The sequence below is a fragment of the Mustela putorius genome, unplaced genomic scaffold, assembly GCF_011764305.1.
Source record: "Mustela putorius furo isolate JIRA1106 unplaced genomic scaffold, ASM1176430v1.1 tig00003834_pilon_pilon_pilon, whole genome shotgun sequence".
In the NCBI taxonomy this organism is placed as follows: domain Eukaryota; kingdom Metazoa; phylum Chordata; class Mammalia; order Carnivora; family Mustelidae; genus Mustela; species Mustela putorius.
In genome coordinates, this window is record NW_025421987.1 from 85,154,806 (window position 1) to 85,170,019 (window position 15,214).

The 15,214-nt window shown below is 45.9% G+C and overlaps 1 protein-coding gene across 6 annotated transcripts; it reads left to right on the forward strand.

Annotated features, from left to right (window-relative positions):
- The first annotated feature begins 7 nt into the window (after nucleotides 1–7).
- EIF2B5 (eukaryotic translation initiation factor 2B subunit epsilon) lies at nucleotides 8–15,098 on the forward strand. 6 transcript variants are annotated; one of them, XR_006609172.1, is made up of 18 exons: nucleotides 8–279; nucleotides 1,297–1,421; nucleotides 2,662–2,847; nucleotides 2,942–3,119; nucleotides 3,403–3,483; nucleotides 3,701–3,778; nucleotides 4,042–4,354; nucleotides 5,395–5,540; nucleotides 5,765–5,906; nucleotides 6,031–6,132; nucleotides 6,318–6,425; nucleotides 6,611–6,701; nucleotides 7,002–7,146; nucleotides 7,904–8,029; nucleotides 8,442–8,552; nucleotides 8,706–8,784; nucleotides 12,621–12,751; nucleotides 14,825–15,098. XR_006609172.1 is itself a non-coding variant. In XM_045088680.1 (17 exons), the coding sequence occupies exons 1-16, from the start codon at nucleotides 88–90 to the stop codon at nucleotides 8,763–8,765; spliced, it is 2,184 nt and encodes a 727-aa protein (XP_044944615.1). In that variant the 5' UTR covers nucleotides 8–87; the 3' UTR covers nucleotides 8,766–8,784; nucleotides 14,825–15,094. The 6 variants fall into 6 exon arrangements, 5 of the variants coding, with proteins under 5 accessions (XP_044944615.1, XP_044944614.1, XP_044944613.1 ...); XM_045088680.1 differs by lacking the exon at nucleotides 12,621–12,751 and having other exon boundaries at nucleotides 14,825–15,094; XM_045088679.1 differs by lacking the exon at nucleotides 14,825–15,098 and having other exon boundaries at nucleotides 12,621–13,163.
- Nucleotides 15,099–15,214: the final 116 nt, after the last annotated feature.

Here is a 15,214-nt window from a genome sequence, read left to right on the forward strand (position 1 = left end):
AGCGCGTTTCCAACGCCGGGTCCTTTTTGTCCCCTACTGCGAGCCGTGTCGGTTCCCGTGCGGAAGTGGTGGCCGTGAGGAAAGAACATGGCGGCTACTGCACCAGGTGCAGCGGCTAATCGGGCCAACAAGCGCAGCGGCCCTGGGCCGGGAGGCGGCGGAGGCGGCGGTGGGGGAGCCAAAGGGACGGAGGAGGAACCGCCGCCGCCCCTGCAAGCAGTTCTGGTGGCAGATAGCTTCAATCGCCGCTTCTTCCCCATCTCCAAGGACCAGCCTCGGGTGAGCGCCGCGTGCGGGAGCAGCCAGAGGGCCCGAACGTGGCCGGGCTAGAGCAGGTTATGCTTTCGGCTGCCTGATGAGGAGTGCTCTGGCCGATGGGCATTCGTAGTCCTGACCACCTCAGGTTTGGAAGGCATGCAGAGGGCTGAATGTAAAAGCCGTGCTTGTGAGAAGCCTTTACATGGGGATTCAGTGCCTCAGACGGAGGCTGTGATGCCTTTAACTGTGCAGTGGAAAAAGATCCTTGGGTGAATGGGAACAACACTTCCTTTTGCTTGCAAAAGAGAGGCCATATGCCTAAAAAAATCTAATCCCATAGTAACAGCTGTCTTGAATCTCGGAGGGTGTGCGTTTTTTCGTTCCAGGTTTTAATGACAGCTGGTGCCATCTGTCAAAAGGAGGACAGAACAGGTTTTAGTGGCTTGATGCAGCAGACCCAGTATTGTCTAGGTACTGGAGAATTGGACTGGGGGATTCGTTTTAGGGATTGCTGGGTCACTCAGCAGTCCCCAGTTCAGTCAAAGACAGGGAGCTGCATTCGGTTCATGAAGAATCCTAACTCCCCAGGCCTCCCCCCAAAACCTAATGGCTGTTCATCTGGGACGAGTGATTGGGGTGTCTAGCCTCTGACTCCCCTTAGAAGAGGATCAAGGAAGGAAATTTAATGAGGGAAATTGCCTTATCATTGCTTAAGTTTCTGAAAATAGGATTGATTTTTAGTGTTTTCCTTTGCCAAGGTGGCCTGCTGCTCTGTAGTAGCTATGTCCTGTGCTAAGCAAGTAGATGCCATGCTTACTTACTATTAGATTCCAACCACAGATTCTTATGCTTAGAGGATGCCATGAACATCAAAGGCAGAGACCTGATTACTTTTACCTTGAGAAGGTAAAGTAAAACAACGGTGTTTGGAAACAGTGGTAGGGAAGTGAAAATTGTGCTTAAGTGGAGGAAAGAATAGTACCCAGAGGTCCTTCCTGGATTCAAGATGTCAGACATTTTTCATCTTCTACCTTCCAGGTACTCTTGCCCCTGGCCAATGTAGCACTACTTGACTACACTCTGGAATTTCTGACTGCCACAGGTGTACAGGAAACCTTTGTCTTTTGTTGCTGGAAGGCTGCTCAAATCAAGGAACATTTACTGTAAGGCTCTGGAACTTTTCTTTCCATGTTTCACCATTTTTTCCACTTTCCTTAGGATGGTTGTAACTAAATAAGGGGAAATTGTGAGGGGGGGGGGATGTCTATTTGGATTCTGTCATAAGAACTAAGGGCTTTCGGGGCGCCTGGGTGGCTCAGTGAATTAAAGCCTCTGCCTTCGGCTTGGGTCATGATCCCAGGGTCCTGGGATAGAGCCCCGCATCGCATCGGAATCTCTGCTCAGCGGGGAGCCTGCTTTCTCCTCTCTCTCTGCCTGCCTCTCTCTGCCTCCTTGTGATTTCTGTCTGTCAAAAGAACTAAGAGCATTCTCTTCACTTATCAGGAGGTGAGCAGCTACAGTTGTAACAAAGATTAAAGAATTGCATTTGGATTTCTTTTCATTCTCACCTAGAAAGTTTTGTTCCGGGGCTCCTGGGTGGCTCAGTGGGTTAAGCCGCTGCCTTTGGCTCAGGTCATGATCTCAGGGTCCTGGGATCGAGTCCCGCATCGGGCTCTCTGCTCAGCAGGGAGCCTGCTTCCCTCTCTCTCTCTGCCTGCCTCTCCATCTACTTGTGATTTCTCTCTGTCAAATAAATACATAAAATCTTTAAAAAAAAAAAAAAAAGAAAGTTTTTTTCCATAGGTTTTGCTTTTATTTAATGGCTCCGGTATGGAAGTTACAAGACTAACATCTCTGTTTTTCCACTGAGCTTGTAAATATTGAGTGCCTCATCATTGTATTCCCAGTGCCTATCTTAGTACAAAGAACGTATAAACACTTACTTAACAAATACTTGATGAAATCTTCTTGAAAAAGAGTGAATCTCGGGATTTATGGAAGTTCAGGGAATAAAGACTAGGATATTAGCGTGGTATCCTTTAGACAGTTCCTAAATTTGCCTGGGACTTTGGATGGCAAGAAGTGGAAATGTGTTCCCAGGATATTTTGTATACTCTAAATCTCAGCAGGATTTTGAATTCAAATCCATGTTAGAGGACAAGTGTCAGGGTATGGAGAAGAAATAACCATGTTTCTCTAACCCATAAAACAAGACTGGTGACACAGGATGCTGAAACCATTAATTATATATAGTTCATAAATCTCTTTGAAGCTGAAGATGCTGGCAGAAACCCAAAAAAGCCATTGAGAAGGGGTGTGAGTGTTGAATGGGTGAGAAAAATAGGGAAGCTCTACGTGGTCTTTATGCTTGATTTACTCATTCCCTTCATCCCCTTCCTTTAGGAAATCCAAGTGGTGCCGCCCTACATCCCTCAATGTGGTTCGAATAATTACATCAGAATTATATCGATCACTGGGGGATGTTCTCCGTGATGTTGATGCCAAGGCCTTGGTGCGCTCTGACTTCCTTCTGGTGTATGGGGATGTCGTCTCAAACATCAATATTACCAGAGCCCTGGAAGAACACAGGTCAGGATGGGAAGATGGTAGGGACAAAGGGTTTGTGACCAGCAGAGCCCCTAAGACTGCTGTTTTGCTGCTCTCTTCCTCCTATACTTTATAGATTGAGGCGGAAGCTAGAAAAAAATGTATCTGTGATGACAATGATCTTCAAAGAGTCATCCCCTAGCCACCCAACTCGTTGCCATGAGGACAATGTGGTAGTGGCTGTGGATAGTGCCACAAACCGGGTTCTCCATTTCCAGAAGACCCAAGGCCTTCGACGGTTTTCTTTTCCTCTGGTGTGTGGGTATCTGGGGTCCCTGAAGTGGGAGAGTGACAGGCTTCAGCAGGAGACAGGTTAAAGTTTTTATACCGGGCGCGTGGGTGGCTCAGTGGGGTAAGCATCTGCCTTCAGCTCAGGCCATGATATCAAGAGTCCTGGGATCAAGCCCCACATCAGTCTCCCTGCTCAGTGGGGAGCCTGTTTCTCCCTCTGCCCCTCCCCCTATGCTCTCTTCAAATGAATAAATAAAATCTTTTTTTTTTTCTTTTTGGTAAAGTCCTTATGCCTTTTCCCCACAGAGTTTGTTCCAGGGCAATGGAGATGGAGTAGAGATTCGCTATGATTTACTGGACTGTCACATCAGCATCTGCTCTCCTCAGGTGAGCTCTTCAGGGCCAGGGCTGCACATCCAAAGAGCAGAACTCTGAGTTCCACAGTAAACAGATGCTGTCATCCTGGCTCCAATATCCCATTGGGAACCTTTTTGGGCTTCTGGCCCTTGTCCAACTGTCATAGGGTCTGATAGGTCTGTAGGGACTTATTTTTGTTTCCAGAGAATAGCACTCACCTTGGTCCCACCCAACTTCCCCCCAACAGGTGGCTCAACTCTTTACAGACAACTTTGACTACCAAACTCGAGATGACTTTGTACGAGGCCTGTTAGTGAATGAGGAGGTAAGAAAAGGCTCCTGGGCCTCTTTAGAAGAGGGCTATGCCATTATCCTAGGCTGATGATAACTTTTGGTCCCCTTTTGGGCTTTATTGAGCTTTAGGATGAAGGAAAAGGAAATAGGGAATCAGACACAAAGAAAAATTTTGGCCATTTGGCTATGACACCGAGGGGCAGAGGGGAACTTAAGATTAGAAGGAGTTGTACCTGGATATGTTCTTCCTCTCTTACTTGCTTGGGCTACCTCCCTTTCCTTCTCCCCATTCAGATCCTAGGAAACCAGATCCACATGCACGTGACAACTAGGGAATATGGTGCCCGGGTCTCCAACCTGCACATGTATGCAGCAGTCTGCGCTGATGTCATCCGCCGATGGGTCTACCCTCTCACCCCAGAGGCAAACTTCACTGACAACACAACCCAGAGCTGCACTCATTCCCGGCATAACATTTACCGAGGGCCTGAGGTCAGCCTGGGCCATGGCAGCATCCTAGAGGAAAATGTGCTTCTGGGTTCTGGCACTGTCATTGGCAGCAATTGCTTTATCACCAACAGTGTCATTGGCCCTGGCTGCCACATTGGTGAGCACAGGTGGGGAAGTCAGGATGGTCATCCTAGGAATAGGAACCCAGGGAGCGGGGGGGATGGGGGTAGAGAAGGAAACAGTGGGATAGTCCCTGAGAATAAGGAACCAGAGTGACTACCTTAATAAAGGAGGGAAATGGGGATGTGAGATTTGTAGCCTTTAATCTGTGGCCTGTGAGCCTCTTATTGGGTGACTCTTCACATTCCAAAGTACCCTATTCACATTCAGGACCAAATGGATAATTAACAGGCAATAATAACATCTGTTTGGTGCATTGCAGTTTACAAAGGGCTTTTGCATGCATTGTTTCATTTATCCTCACAAAAACCTTGTGAAGTAGGTATTATTTATCTCCAGTTTATAGCCAAGCAAACAGGCTAAAAGAGGTTGTCTCCCTCAGGGTCATAGCTAATGAGAGGTAGTGCTAGAACTTGAATCTAAGTATTTCAAGTCCAGTGTTCTTTTTAACTCAACCATAACTGCCTGGTTGGCCTCTTGGTGACTCACTCTGATTGTAGGAATAGGATGCTTCTAATGGAACTTCCCCCTTTAAAGAACAATAAGATTCTAATTCTAAAATGTACAAGAAGAGGGGTCCCTGGCTGGCTCAGTTACTAGAGCATGGAACTCTTGAGGTTGGCGTTGTGAGTTTGAGCCCCTGTTGGGTGTAGAGATTACTTAAAAATAAAGTCTTTAAAAAAATAAAAATGTACAGGAAGACATGGGAAATTTCAATTCTACTTCTAGATGTGGATATGATTCTAATAAGGTTCTTGAGTATAAAGGGGTCCCCAGATATCTTGAAGGTTCTCAGGTTCTTAAGTCCAGTATATAGTCTGTGATTGTTATAAACCTGGTAGAGGATGGTCATGCTAAGCAATGTTCTGTCCTCAGGCTGGAGTGTAGAGGGTGTTTCTGGTGAATTAGGGGATGGAGCAGGGTGGGAGGTGTGCTGCTATCAGTCAACCCTGTCCTCCTGGAATGGCCCTGGTCTAGAACCCTGAGTGACCGGAAGTACTTCCTGTCCTGAGCCAGGTGATAACGTGGTGCTGGACCAGGCATACCTGTGGCGGGGTGTCCAAGTGGCTGCTGGAGCACAGATCCATCAGTCTCTGCTCTGTGACAATGCTGAAGTCAAGGAACAAGTTACGCTGAAGCCACACTGTGTTCTCACTTCCCAGGTGAGCCCTGCTCTATACTACACAAGGACCCCAAACTTAGTGCTGGTCATGCTGAACCAGAGGGGCATTATGTTCGCCCATGATCCAGCCAGAATTGAGAGTCCAAATCCAGTGAATCCGTTTGTCTTCTAGTTCCTATAGTAAAAATCTCTTTCGTGGTCAGGATGTACCTTTCCCCAGCACACTGATGAAGCTGTGCAACCCACTCTTTTTGTGTCCCCTAGGTGGTAGTGGGCCCAGACATCACGCTGCCTGAGGGCTCGGTGATCTCTTTACACCCTCCAGATGCAGAGGAAGATGAGGATGATGGTCAGTTCAGTGACGATTCTGGGGCTAACCAAGAAAAGGAGAAAGTGAAACTAAAAGGTATGAGGCTAATCAGGTGTGGGGCGATTGTGTGTCTCTCTGCCCCATGGGAAAACCAGTGTTTCCTCCTTCAGGGATTGTGCTTCTCCGAAGTGTGTTCTCTAAAGACCACTGCCTTTCCCAGGTTACAATCCAGCAGAAGTCGGAGTTGCTGGCCAGGGCTACCTCTGGAAAGCTGCAGACATAAATGTGGAGGAGGAAGAGGGACTACGGCAGAATTTGTGGGGTGAGTTTGGCCTTATCCGTGTCACCGCTCCCCCCTTCTAAGTCAGAATATTTTGATGAAAAGTGAACACTTCAGAATCCGACTACTCGTTCATTACTTTATTCATTCAGACACAGTAGATATATTCCTCTCTGTCAACAGCTCTTTCCTAATTTTTCTTTTTTCTCACCCTTATGGGTTCTCAGGACTCAAAATCAACGTGGAAGAAGAGAGTGAAACTGAAAGCGAGCAGAGTATGGATTCCGAGGAGCTAGATAGCCGAGCGGGCTCCCCACAGTTGGATGACATCAAAGGTGATTGGTCAGGGGAGCAGTGTCCTAGGACAAAAGAAGAAAACCTCCAGTTTATTCTTTGCCTGGATCAACTAGCCAGAGACTTCGGTTTCTCCCAGAAGGATTTGGTATAAAGTCAGGACTAAGGAACTTAAAGCATTCTGGAGTGTTATTGGTTCATGAACTTATTCGTGCTTTGATTTCAGTGTTCCAGAATGAAGTCCTAGGAACACTACAGCGGGGCAAGGAAGAGAACATTTCTTGTGACAATCTTGTCCTAGAGATCAACTCTCTCAAGTAAGAGCAGCCCTCCCTCTTCTCCTCTCCTCTGGGTAGTCCCAGGCAGGTAGAGGTTCTCTCCTGTTTCCTTCCCAAATAGGAACCGATTCCCTCAGCATCCCAAATGGACAAGGCCAGTAGCATTTGAAGCAAGTAGAGCATTAGGTTCTGGCCTCAGCACAGACTTCCCCCTGCCAAATCTCTCCCCTTGCATGTTGTTCTAGCCGACTTCTTCCCCAGTGTCCTGCCAAAGTCATAGTCCTACAGCAGGCTAAAAGGGTGAGTGAAGGCCTTGGTGTCACCCGTGTCTCCCCACAGGTATGCCTACAACATAAGCCTAAAAGAGGTGATGCAGGTACTGAGCCATGTGGTCCTCGAGTTCCCCCTACAGCAAACGGATTCCCCGCTGGACCCAAACCGTTACTGTTCCCTGCTGCTTCCTGTGAGCAAAGATGGGGACTGGGTACAAGGGATTGGGTGGAGGCACATCCATGTCCTTGCCATGTTTCACTTGAAGATTTTATTTATTTACTTGACAGAGAGATCACAAGTAGGCAGAGAGGCAGGCAGAGAAGAGGGGGGAAGCAGGCTCTCTGCTGAGCAGAGAGCCCGATGTGGGGCTCAATCCCAGGACCCCAAGATCATGACCAGAGCCAAAGGCAAAGGCCCAACCTACTGAGCCACCCAGGCGCCCCTCCGTGTTTCACTTTAAAGGAAATAGGGAGTAGAAGGTCTTATCATGGGATATGTGTTACATGTGGTTCCTTTCTCCTTGCCCTTAGATGCAGATTGGGTACTAGAACAGGCTTGGCTGGTTCAGAGGAGTCCATTTAGGTTCAATACTGAGTGCTCTTTGAGACTCCAGGATTCAGACCATACTAGACCCCAAATGATGGCCAGGATAGACCCAGACTTTTATATTCTCTGATTGAAATGATTTGATCCAGAATGAGATCAACCTTTAGGTTGGTAATAGATATTTTGAGGCAGCCTATAACTGACCTCCTTCCACTTTCCCTGGGAAATCTTTTCTTCGTCACCAGCCCTGACTGCCAACAATTCCCAAGTCCCTCTGACATGATTCCTCAGGCCTGTATCATTTCCCTTTTGTTCTGTCATATCCTGAAAGTCCCATCTTTTCAATATTGACTTCTTTTGCTGTCTGGGTATAGGTGCATGCTCAGGAATATATTGCAGCTCCCTTCTCCTCTCTTCCATAGCTGCTCAAGTCCTGGAGTCCTGTTTTTAGAAACTACATAAAGCGTGCAGCTGATCATTTGGAAGCATTGGCAGCCATTGAGGACTTCTTCCTGGAGCATGAAGCTCTTAGTACTTCCATTGCCAAGGTGAATTCCACCTCAAGCCCCAGAGTCCTGGATTTACTTTGAAACAGGTGTTGGCTCCCTCCATAGAGACACAAAACAAGCTGATGTGAATCCAATATGGGATTTGACTAAGAGCACCTCCACCCCTATTACTGTGCTGATTGCTGGGATAGTACAGCTGGGAGTCAGGCTAGTAAGGCAGCCATTTGGAGATTAACCTGGGGACCCAGCAATAGTTCCAGAAGTTATACCTGTCCTAGTACCAGAGGGAAAAGCTCATTTTCGCCTGTTTTAAAAGCAACTGGTGTTTTAAAGAAAGCTGATAGTCTGGTAGAGAGAGGTGCTAAGATCTTGCCTCCTCTTCCTCTGTTACCTATTATATCTTGCTGGATTCTGCAAGGTCCCTGAGATCTCTTCTGCTGGCCTTCTGCAGGTACTCATGGCTTTCTACCAGCTAGAGATCCTGGCTGAGGAAGCAATCCTGAGCTGGTTCAGCCAAAAGGATATGACTGACAAGGGCCGACAGTTGCGCAAGAACCAACAGGTGAGTCAGGCCACCCTCTTATCACCACCGTGATTGTCTGGTTCCCTGGCTTCTGGCCACAGACTCCAGGGTGGCTGGTCCCTGGGACTCTGTGGCTGTTAAAGCTGTTTATATGCCCCTCGCTCAAGAGCTCTCCACTCTGCTTCCTTACAGCTGCAGAGGTTCATCCAGTGGCTAAAAGAGGCAGAAGAGGAGTCATCTGAAGATGACTGAAGTTGCACTGCCTGCTTCTGTGAGTGTGGTTGATGGCTCTCCTGGCTTCTGGGCCAGAGCAAATGAGAAGCTAGTTGCCGAAGGATGAGTGACCGCCATCCAAGCTGAGACTTAAAGGAGTAGAGGCCGGAACTACAGTATTCTTCCCACCGCCAGCAACCATGTGCTTCCCATCCTGACCAAGGAGTTGGGAAAAGGGAAGTTGGGCTGCAACAAAACTCTGCCTAAGAGGAGCAAGGCAGGCCCTGCAGTTAGAGGAAGCCCAGAGGAACGGTTTTGTGCTCTGGCTTTCCCTCAGGGAACAGCAGAGAGCAGCTGGCCCTTTCTGCTGCTTGTATTTGTTAATATTAAAAAAGAGAGAGAGGGATGTATTTGGTTTCTCTCCCAACTCTGACTGATCAGCTCGTGTTGTAGGTGACCAGAGTTCTGAACCTGGCAGCTTTCCCCTAACACCTGGGGGAAAAGGAGAAGTGGGGTGTGTTTAACAGCCACTAGGTGGTACTGTGGTGCCTTGCCAACTGACCATCGTCATGGCTCATGGGTAGTCAGAGGCCTAGATTCTCTTCCTGCCTCTCTGGACCAATTTGTGGTCCTGGAGTGGTGTGCCTGAGCCTATTTCCATAGAGAGTCCTAGTCCAAACACTTTTCCTGCCAGAGGGTGATGACCCAAGCATATGTCTAGTCCATTAACCAGCTCCCAGTCCCTCACATGCTTTATCCAGTTGACCCAGTACTATCAGGGAAGCTGGGATATTCAGCATCTTCAAGATGAGGAAGTTTACTTAAGGTCTCAAGACTCTTGAAGGGAGTAAAGCTAAGGACTTGAATCTTATAATCAAGAATTCTGTTTCAGCATATATTCAGTGTCTCAGTGAAGGGAAATTGCCTCCAGAGGCAAATATAACCCCAGGCCAGCAGTGGGTATTCTAAGAACAGAGGAAGATCCTATGAAATTGGATTTCTCCTAATATTGAGAGAGTGTTTACTATAAGATAAGCATTTTGCTAAATACTTTTCATGTGTTTAGCTAAACTTCACAGTAGATAATGTAGGTCTTACCTCCATTTTTAGATGAGCCTAATGTTCAGAGATGTCCCATAACTTGTCATTGATAGAGCCATGCTGGAGTTTGCTGTTTTGCTCTGTAGTCTCCTTTAACCTCAGCTATGAGACATGCCCTTCTGTCTCACCTCTTTTAGCTCTTTGTTGTTGTCCTAAATCCCTTACCCTATTGACACTTAAACAGTGACAGATGCTACTGGTAACAAGTGGCCCTCCTGAACATCACAGATAAAATGGTTGCCAGTGTTCATTTTATTTGGGTAGAAAGAAGTAAGCTAAGGAAGATGATACTGAATTGTACTAGGGTGTGAGGGGCATTACTGAATATTTCTAAAGAGGAAAAAAAGGAGCTTAATTTACTTTTCTTCTTCAGTAAATCTCAGTTTTTGCTTTTCAGATGCAAGACCTAGTTCCTAGAGGGCATATAAAGATTATGGCATGGACTACGAGGAGCAGTTAAATACAAATAACTTGTAGGGTACCTCTTATTTGGACCTGATGGGTAGCAGGGCTCAGGGTTGGCCTATAGAGCTTTTTTTTTTTTTTTTTAAGATTTTATTTATTTATTTGACAGAGAGAAATCACAAGTAGTCAGAGAGGCAGGCAGAGAGCAGAGAGCCCGATGTGGGACTCGATCCCAGGACCCTGAGATCATGACCCGAGCCGAAGGCAGCGGCTTAACCCACTTAACCACCCAGGCACCCTACAGAGCTTTTTTAGAAGGAATAGATTCCTTCCAGTGGACTAATTAGGAAAGGCTTAGAGGATTGTGACAGCTGAGTGTCCTAAAAGGTAAAGGGGACTTTAAAAGCAAAGCAAAGGGTTTCCATTTAAATATCGTACATTAAACACGTGGGTTTTTTATTTTTTCTAAAACCTCATTTAAGTGCTAGGTCAAGGAATTCTTCAGAAAAGTCCCATCACTCAATAAGGAAAACCTGAGGTGATCGCAATGAATGAGAGACATTGACATTTTGAAAAATGAAAAATAAAGAGTGAAAGTTGACTTAACAGAGCAGAATGAGATGGGTTCTATCTGCTGAGGGGTTTAATAACAGGCAAACCCAATGTGCCCTTTTAAATCAAAAGGCTTGGCAGAAGGGATAAGGATTGGTTGGTAACAGGGTGGAGAGGAATTAAGGATCTATACAAGAAAAGGCCTCAAAGGTCTCTGGCTCCTCTGATTCAGCCTGCTGATTAGCCCTACTCTCCTGCAAGTCCTGGGAGATTTAGTTTCTGAAGAGATGGTGGGGAGGAAATTATCAAATATATTTGTACAAAGGTCTTGAGTTTTCAGACTGACAGGTCATGGGTGCCTGGCAGAATGTATGAAATAGCCCCATGAAATTCCAGAACCTTAAGGAAGAGTTATTTGAGCCCCGGACTCAAGACAGACATGGAAATGAGGATGAGGGGCTAGATTGGAAATGAGGGATTAAGTGAAAGTATATGAGGGCTCTGAATATCATCACACACTAGGCAAAAAACAAACTAAAAAGTGGGGGCGGGGAGGAGGGAGCTTTTGAATACATTTTTTTTTTTATTATTCAAAACAAAAACCCATCATCACCCCCACTTGATCACTTACAGTGAAACTTGTTAGTTAATAAGCCCTGTGTATGGAATGTGTGACTTTTGGTCTCGGGGTTGTGTGTTCAAGCTCCACTTTGGGTGTAGAGATTACTTTTAAAAATAAAACCGTAGAAATAAAAACAAAAACCTGTACATGGACAGAGTTCCAACCAGCTTTTTAGTATTTCGCTCTTAAATGTGACTAGACTAATGGCCATCAAACATTTGAGGATACTTCCGGGGTGCCTGGGTGACTCAGAGGGTTAAGCCTCTGCCTTCAGCTCAGGTCATGATCTCAGGGTTCTGGGATCGAGTCCCGCATTGGACTCTGCTTGGCAGGGAGCCTGCTTCCTCCTCTCTCTCTCTCTGCTTGCCTCTTTGCCTACTTGTGATCTCTCTCTGTCAAATAAATAAATAAAATCTTTAAAAAAAAATTTGAGGATACTTCCAACGTGAAAGGTGGAGACCAAAACAAAACTGAAATCAAGGAAACAATGAGAAAGTAGGGAGGTTTTTGAAAACCTCAGGGCAGGGGGGGAGCTATAATTATTCTTAAAATTCAAAGAGGGAAGATACTGTGTCTATGAAGAAAGTACTATGAAAAGGGAGAACTGGATAACAGGGTTTTTAGAAATTAAAAATGAGTAAATTATTTCCTACTGATAACTGGAATACTAGAGAACTGAATAAGCTGAAAACTACATCCATCCTTAGGGAGTTGAATTTTGAATGTGAACATTTTACCTATCCAATTGGATAGGGGAAAGGTTGGAAATGTCAAGAAAATCTCACAAAAAGGTGCAGTCATTTAAAAATTAAAGGGAACAGATGATAAAGGAGGAAAAAAATAAAAATCAATCTGGAAGGTCTAACATCTAACAGGAGCTCTAAAAATAACAGAAAAAATGGTCCTGATGTTAAATAATTCAAGGAAGTATTATTGAATTTCTAGATGGACAGGGCTCACCAAGTGCCTAGCACAGTAAATTAGTACCAAGATGTATCACCATAAAATTTCTGAACCCCGGGAAGCCTAAATGGTTCAGTCGGTTTAGGGTCTGCCTTGGACTCAGGTGATGATGCAAGGGTCCTGGGCTGGAGTCCTGCACTCATTGGGCTCCTTGCTTGGCGGGGAGCCTGCTTCTCCCTCCACCTGCTGATCCCCCTGCTTATGCTTTCGCCCTCTGACAAATAAATAAAATCTTTTTAAAAAAATTTCAGAACCCCAGGAATAAAGAGAACCTCCTGAAGACTTCCAGAGAGAGTAAAAACAAGTCACGTGCAAAGCCTTAGGAAAAATAGAGCTCAAATTGACTGCTTAATAGCGACACTGGATGCTGGAAGACAATGTGGTAATAGCTTCAAAATTCTGAAGGAAAATTACTTTAAATCATATTTCCAGATTTGCATGTTCTTGAAAGGGGTTTTATTTCCCATGCTTTCAAAGAAAGCCACAGAACAGTGTGCTTTACCAAAGCAAAGGAGTGAAATATCTAGGAAATGGGGATTCAACAGAGAGGAGAGAGAAAGGGAACTCTGAGGATGATGCAGAGAGTTCCAGAATGACCTCTGTGCACAGGCTGAGACAGCCAACAGTGCAGACCAGAGCAAGAGAATGGAAGGCTCCAAGGGAGAAAATGGTTGGATTATCTAATATATTTGACAGGGTAAACAAAATATGCATTGAGAAACTATTAGATTATATGGTAAGACTTAATTGTAGTTATACTATTTAAAAAAGCAAATGTGGGCGCCTGGGTGGCTCAGTGGGTTAAAGCCTCTGCTTTCGGCTCAGGTCATGGTCCCAGGGTCCTGGGATCGAGCCTCGAATCAGACTCTCTGCTCAGTCCCTCTCTCTGCCTGCCTCTCTGCCTACTTGTGATCCCTCTCTCTGTCAAATAAATAAATATTTTTTAAAATAAATTAATTAAAATAAAAATTAAAAAGCAAATGCAAAAGTAAAGCAATGATTAATGCCAGGAGAAATGAAAAGTTATAAAAAGGAAGCATTTACCATGAGCAAAATGTCAATACAAAAAACTATATTGACTTCAAAAAGCATGATTTTACTACTTGAAGAGGCTGGGGGAGGTGGAAGAAAGAAAAATCCATCCTTCAAATTTGGAAATAAATATGCAATGTCCAGAATGCATAAATCGATAACTAGTATGAGGTTTAAAAATATGTATGTATTGAGGTGGGGTGGAAAATGGGACAAAGAACTGCTATTAAGAGCTTTCTTAATATGCACATATAGTTAATTTAAAAAGTAAAGAGATGGGTGTGTGCACAAGGTATGTGCAGGGGCTAGCAAATAGGTTGGTTTGCTGAAGTAAAAAATTTAGCCAGGATATAATGAAAAAAACTGTAGAGGTAGGTAGTTTGGATTATGGAGTTTTGAATATTGTACTAAGAATCTTTGGAAAGCACTGGGGAATGTGGAGAGATTTCTGAGAAGAGGTACTTACTCTGGAAAATGCTAATTTGGCAACAGTGTACAAAATAGGAGTGGGAGGAGTCCACACTTGCTCCTGTGGCCTTAAAGAACCCATGTCTACCTCTCCAGCCTCATTCTACCACTATCACCATAGTCACAATGGCCTTCTTGTTCCTCAAATTGGGAGAATTTATTCCTGACTTGAGCCTTTATACCTGACTACACCCTCTGCCTGGAATGCTTTTCCCCCCACATCAGACCTTCTTCTAGCGGCTGTTTTTTCCATTCTATGTCTTCACTCAGATGGAAGAGGCTTTCTTTAACCACCCATGGTTCTCTTCTCCCTTTTACTATCACATCACTCCATATTATCTTCTTCATGGCATTTGTCCCTCTGAAGATACTACAAGCTCTGTGCCTCCTTTCAGGTGAGTCCTGACTGAGAGCAGCTTTAACTGTCTTGTTTTCACTTTATCCCCTGCATTTTGCCTTGCACCTTAGTGAGTGCACTTATTAAATGGATTAAAAGCTAAGGGGTGAAGAGATCTGTCAGGGAGGGACCTATTATACCTAGTTCTGATTTGAGATTTACTGACCCAGTCATGCACTCATTTTCATTCTTGCACTCATTCTCCATCAGTGCGTTTATTAAGCCATGGCTTTGCACCTAGGTATTGTACTGAGGGTTTTGTTTTTTGTTTTGTTTTGGATTTCGTTTTTATTTATTTATTTTGAGAGAGTGGGAGAGAGCCAGAGCAGAGGGGAGGGGCAGAGGGAGAAGCAGACTCCCCGCTGAGTAGTGAGCCGGATGGAACTGGATTCCAGCACCCTGAGATGATGACTCCAGCATAAGACAGACGCTTAACCTACTGAGCCACCCAGGTGCCGAATACTGAGGTTTTTAAGAAGGAATCAGAACTCGATTTCTTTCTGTCCGCAAGGAACTCGGTTTGGCAGACTCAGTGACAGCTGCTATGCTTTCCAACAGACCCTGAAAGGGCCACGGGAAGGTCACTTTCCTCCATCGATACCTGGTCAGAACCGCTCCCCCCCTCCCAGCTCTGGGGGCCAGAGTGACCTCAGGCTGCTGAGGAACAGCCTATCCCCCTTGGGTCCAGAGCCAGGGTTTGATGAGTCCTCGAACGCTGCCATCCTGGTGAGATCTGCCTTCCCTGTCTGGGGAGCCTAGGTGACCGCCACCAAGCTCCCCGCAGGTCTGGGATCCGAGCGCTGGCGGCCAAGCTCACCGCCCGGCGGGTGGGCGGGGTGTCCACGGGGCCCGGCAGAGGGGCCGGCCATCTGCCGCGAGGCCAGCGCGGCTCAGCCGCTGCCGGGGGCGGAGCTCGCGCCGGGGCTGGGCCGCGCCGGGGCGGGGCCG

What these genes read in the sequence shown, in the direction of transcription:
- EIF2B5 (XM_045088680.1), top strand. Translation starts at nt 88, where the DNA reads ATGGCGGCTACTGCACCAGGTGCAGCGGCTAATCGGGCCAACAAGCGC. An exon ending in AGAGCCCTGGAAGAACACAG is followed by an intron (nt 2,848 to 2,941) that starts GTCAGGATGGGA and finishes TATACTTTATAG; the next exon opens with ATTGAGGCGGAAGCTAGAAA. An exon ending in TTAGTACTTCCATTGCCAAG is followed by an intron (nt 8,030 to 8,441) that starts GTGAATTCCACC and finishes GGCCTTCTGCAG; the next exon opens with GTACTCATGGCTTTCTACCA.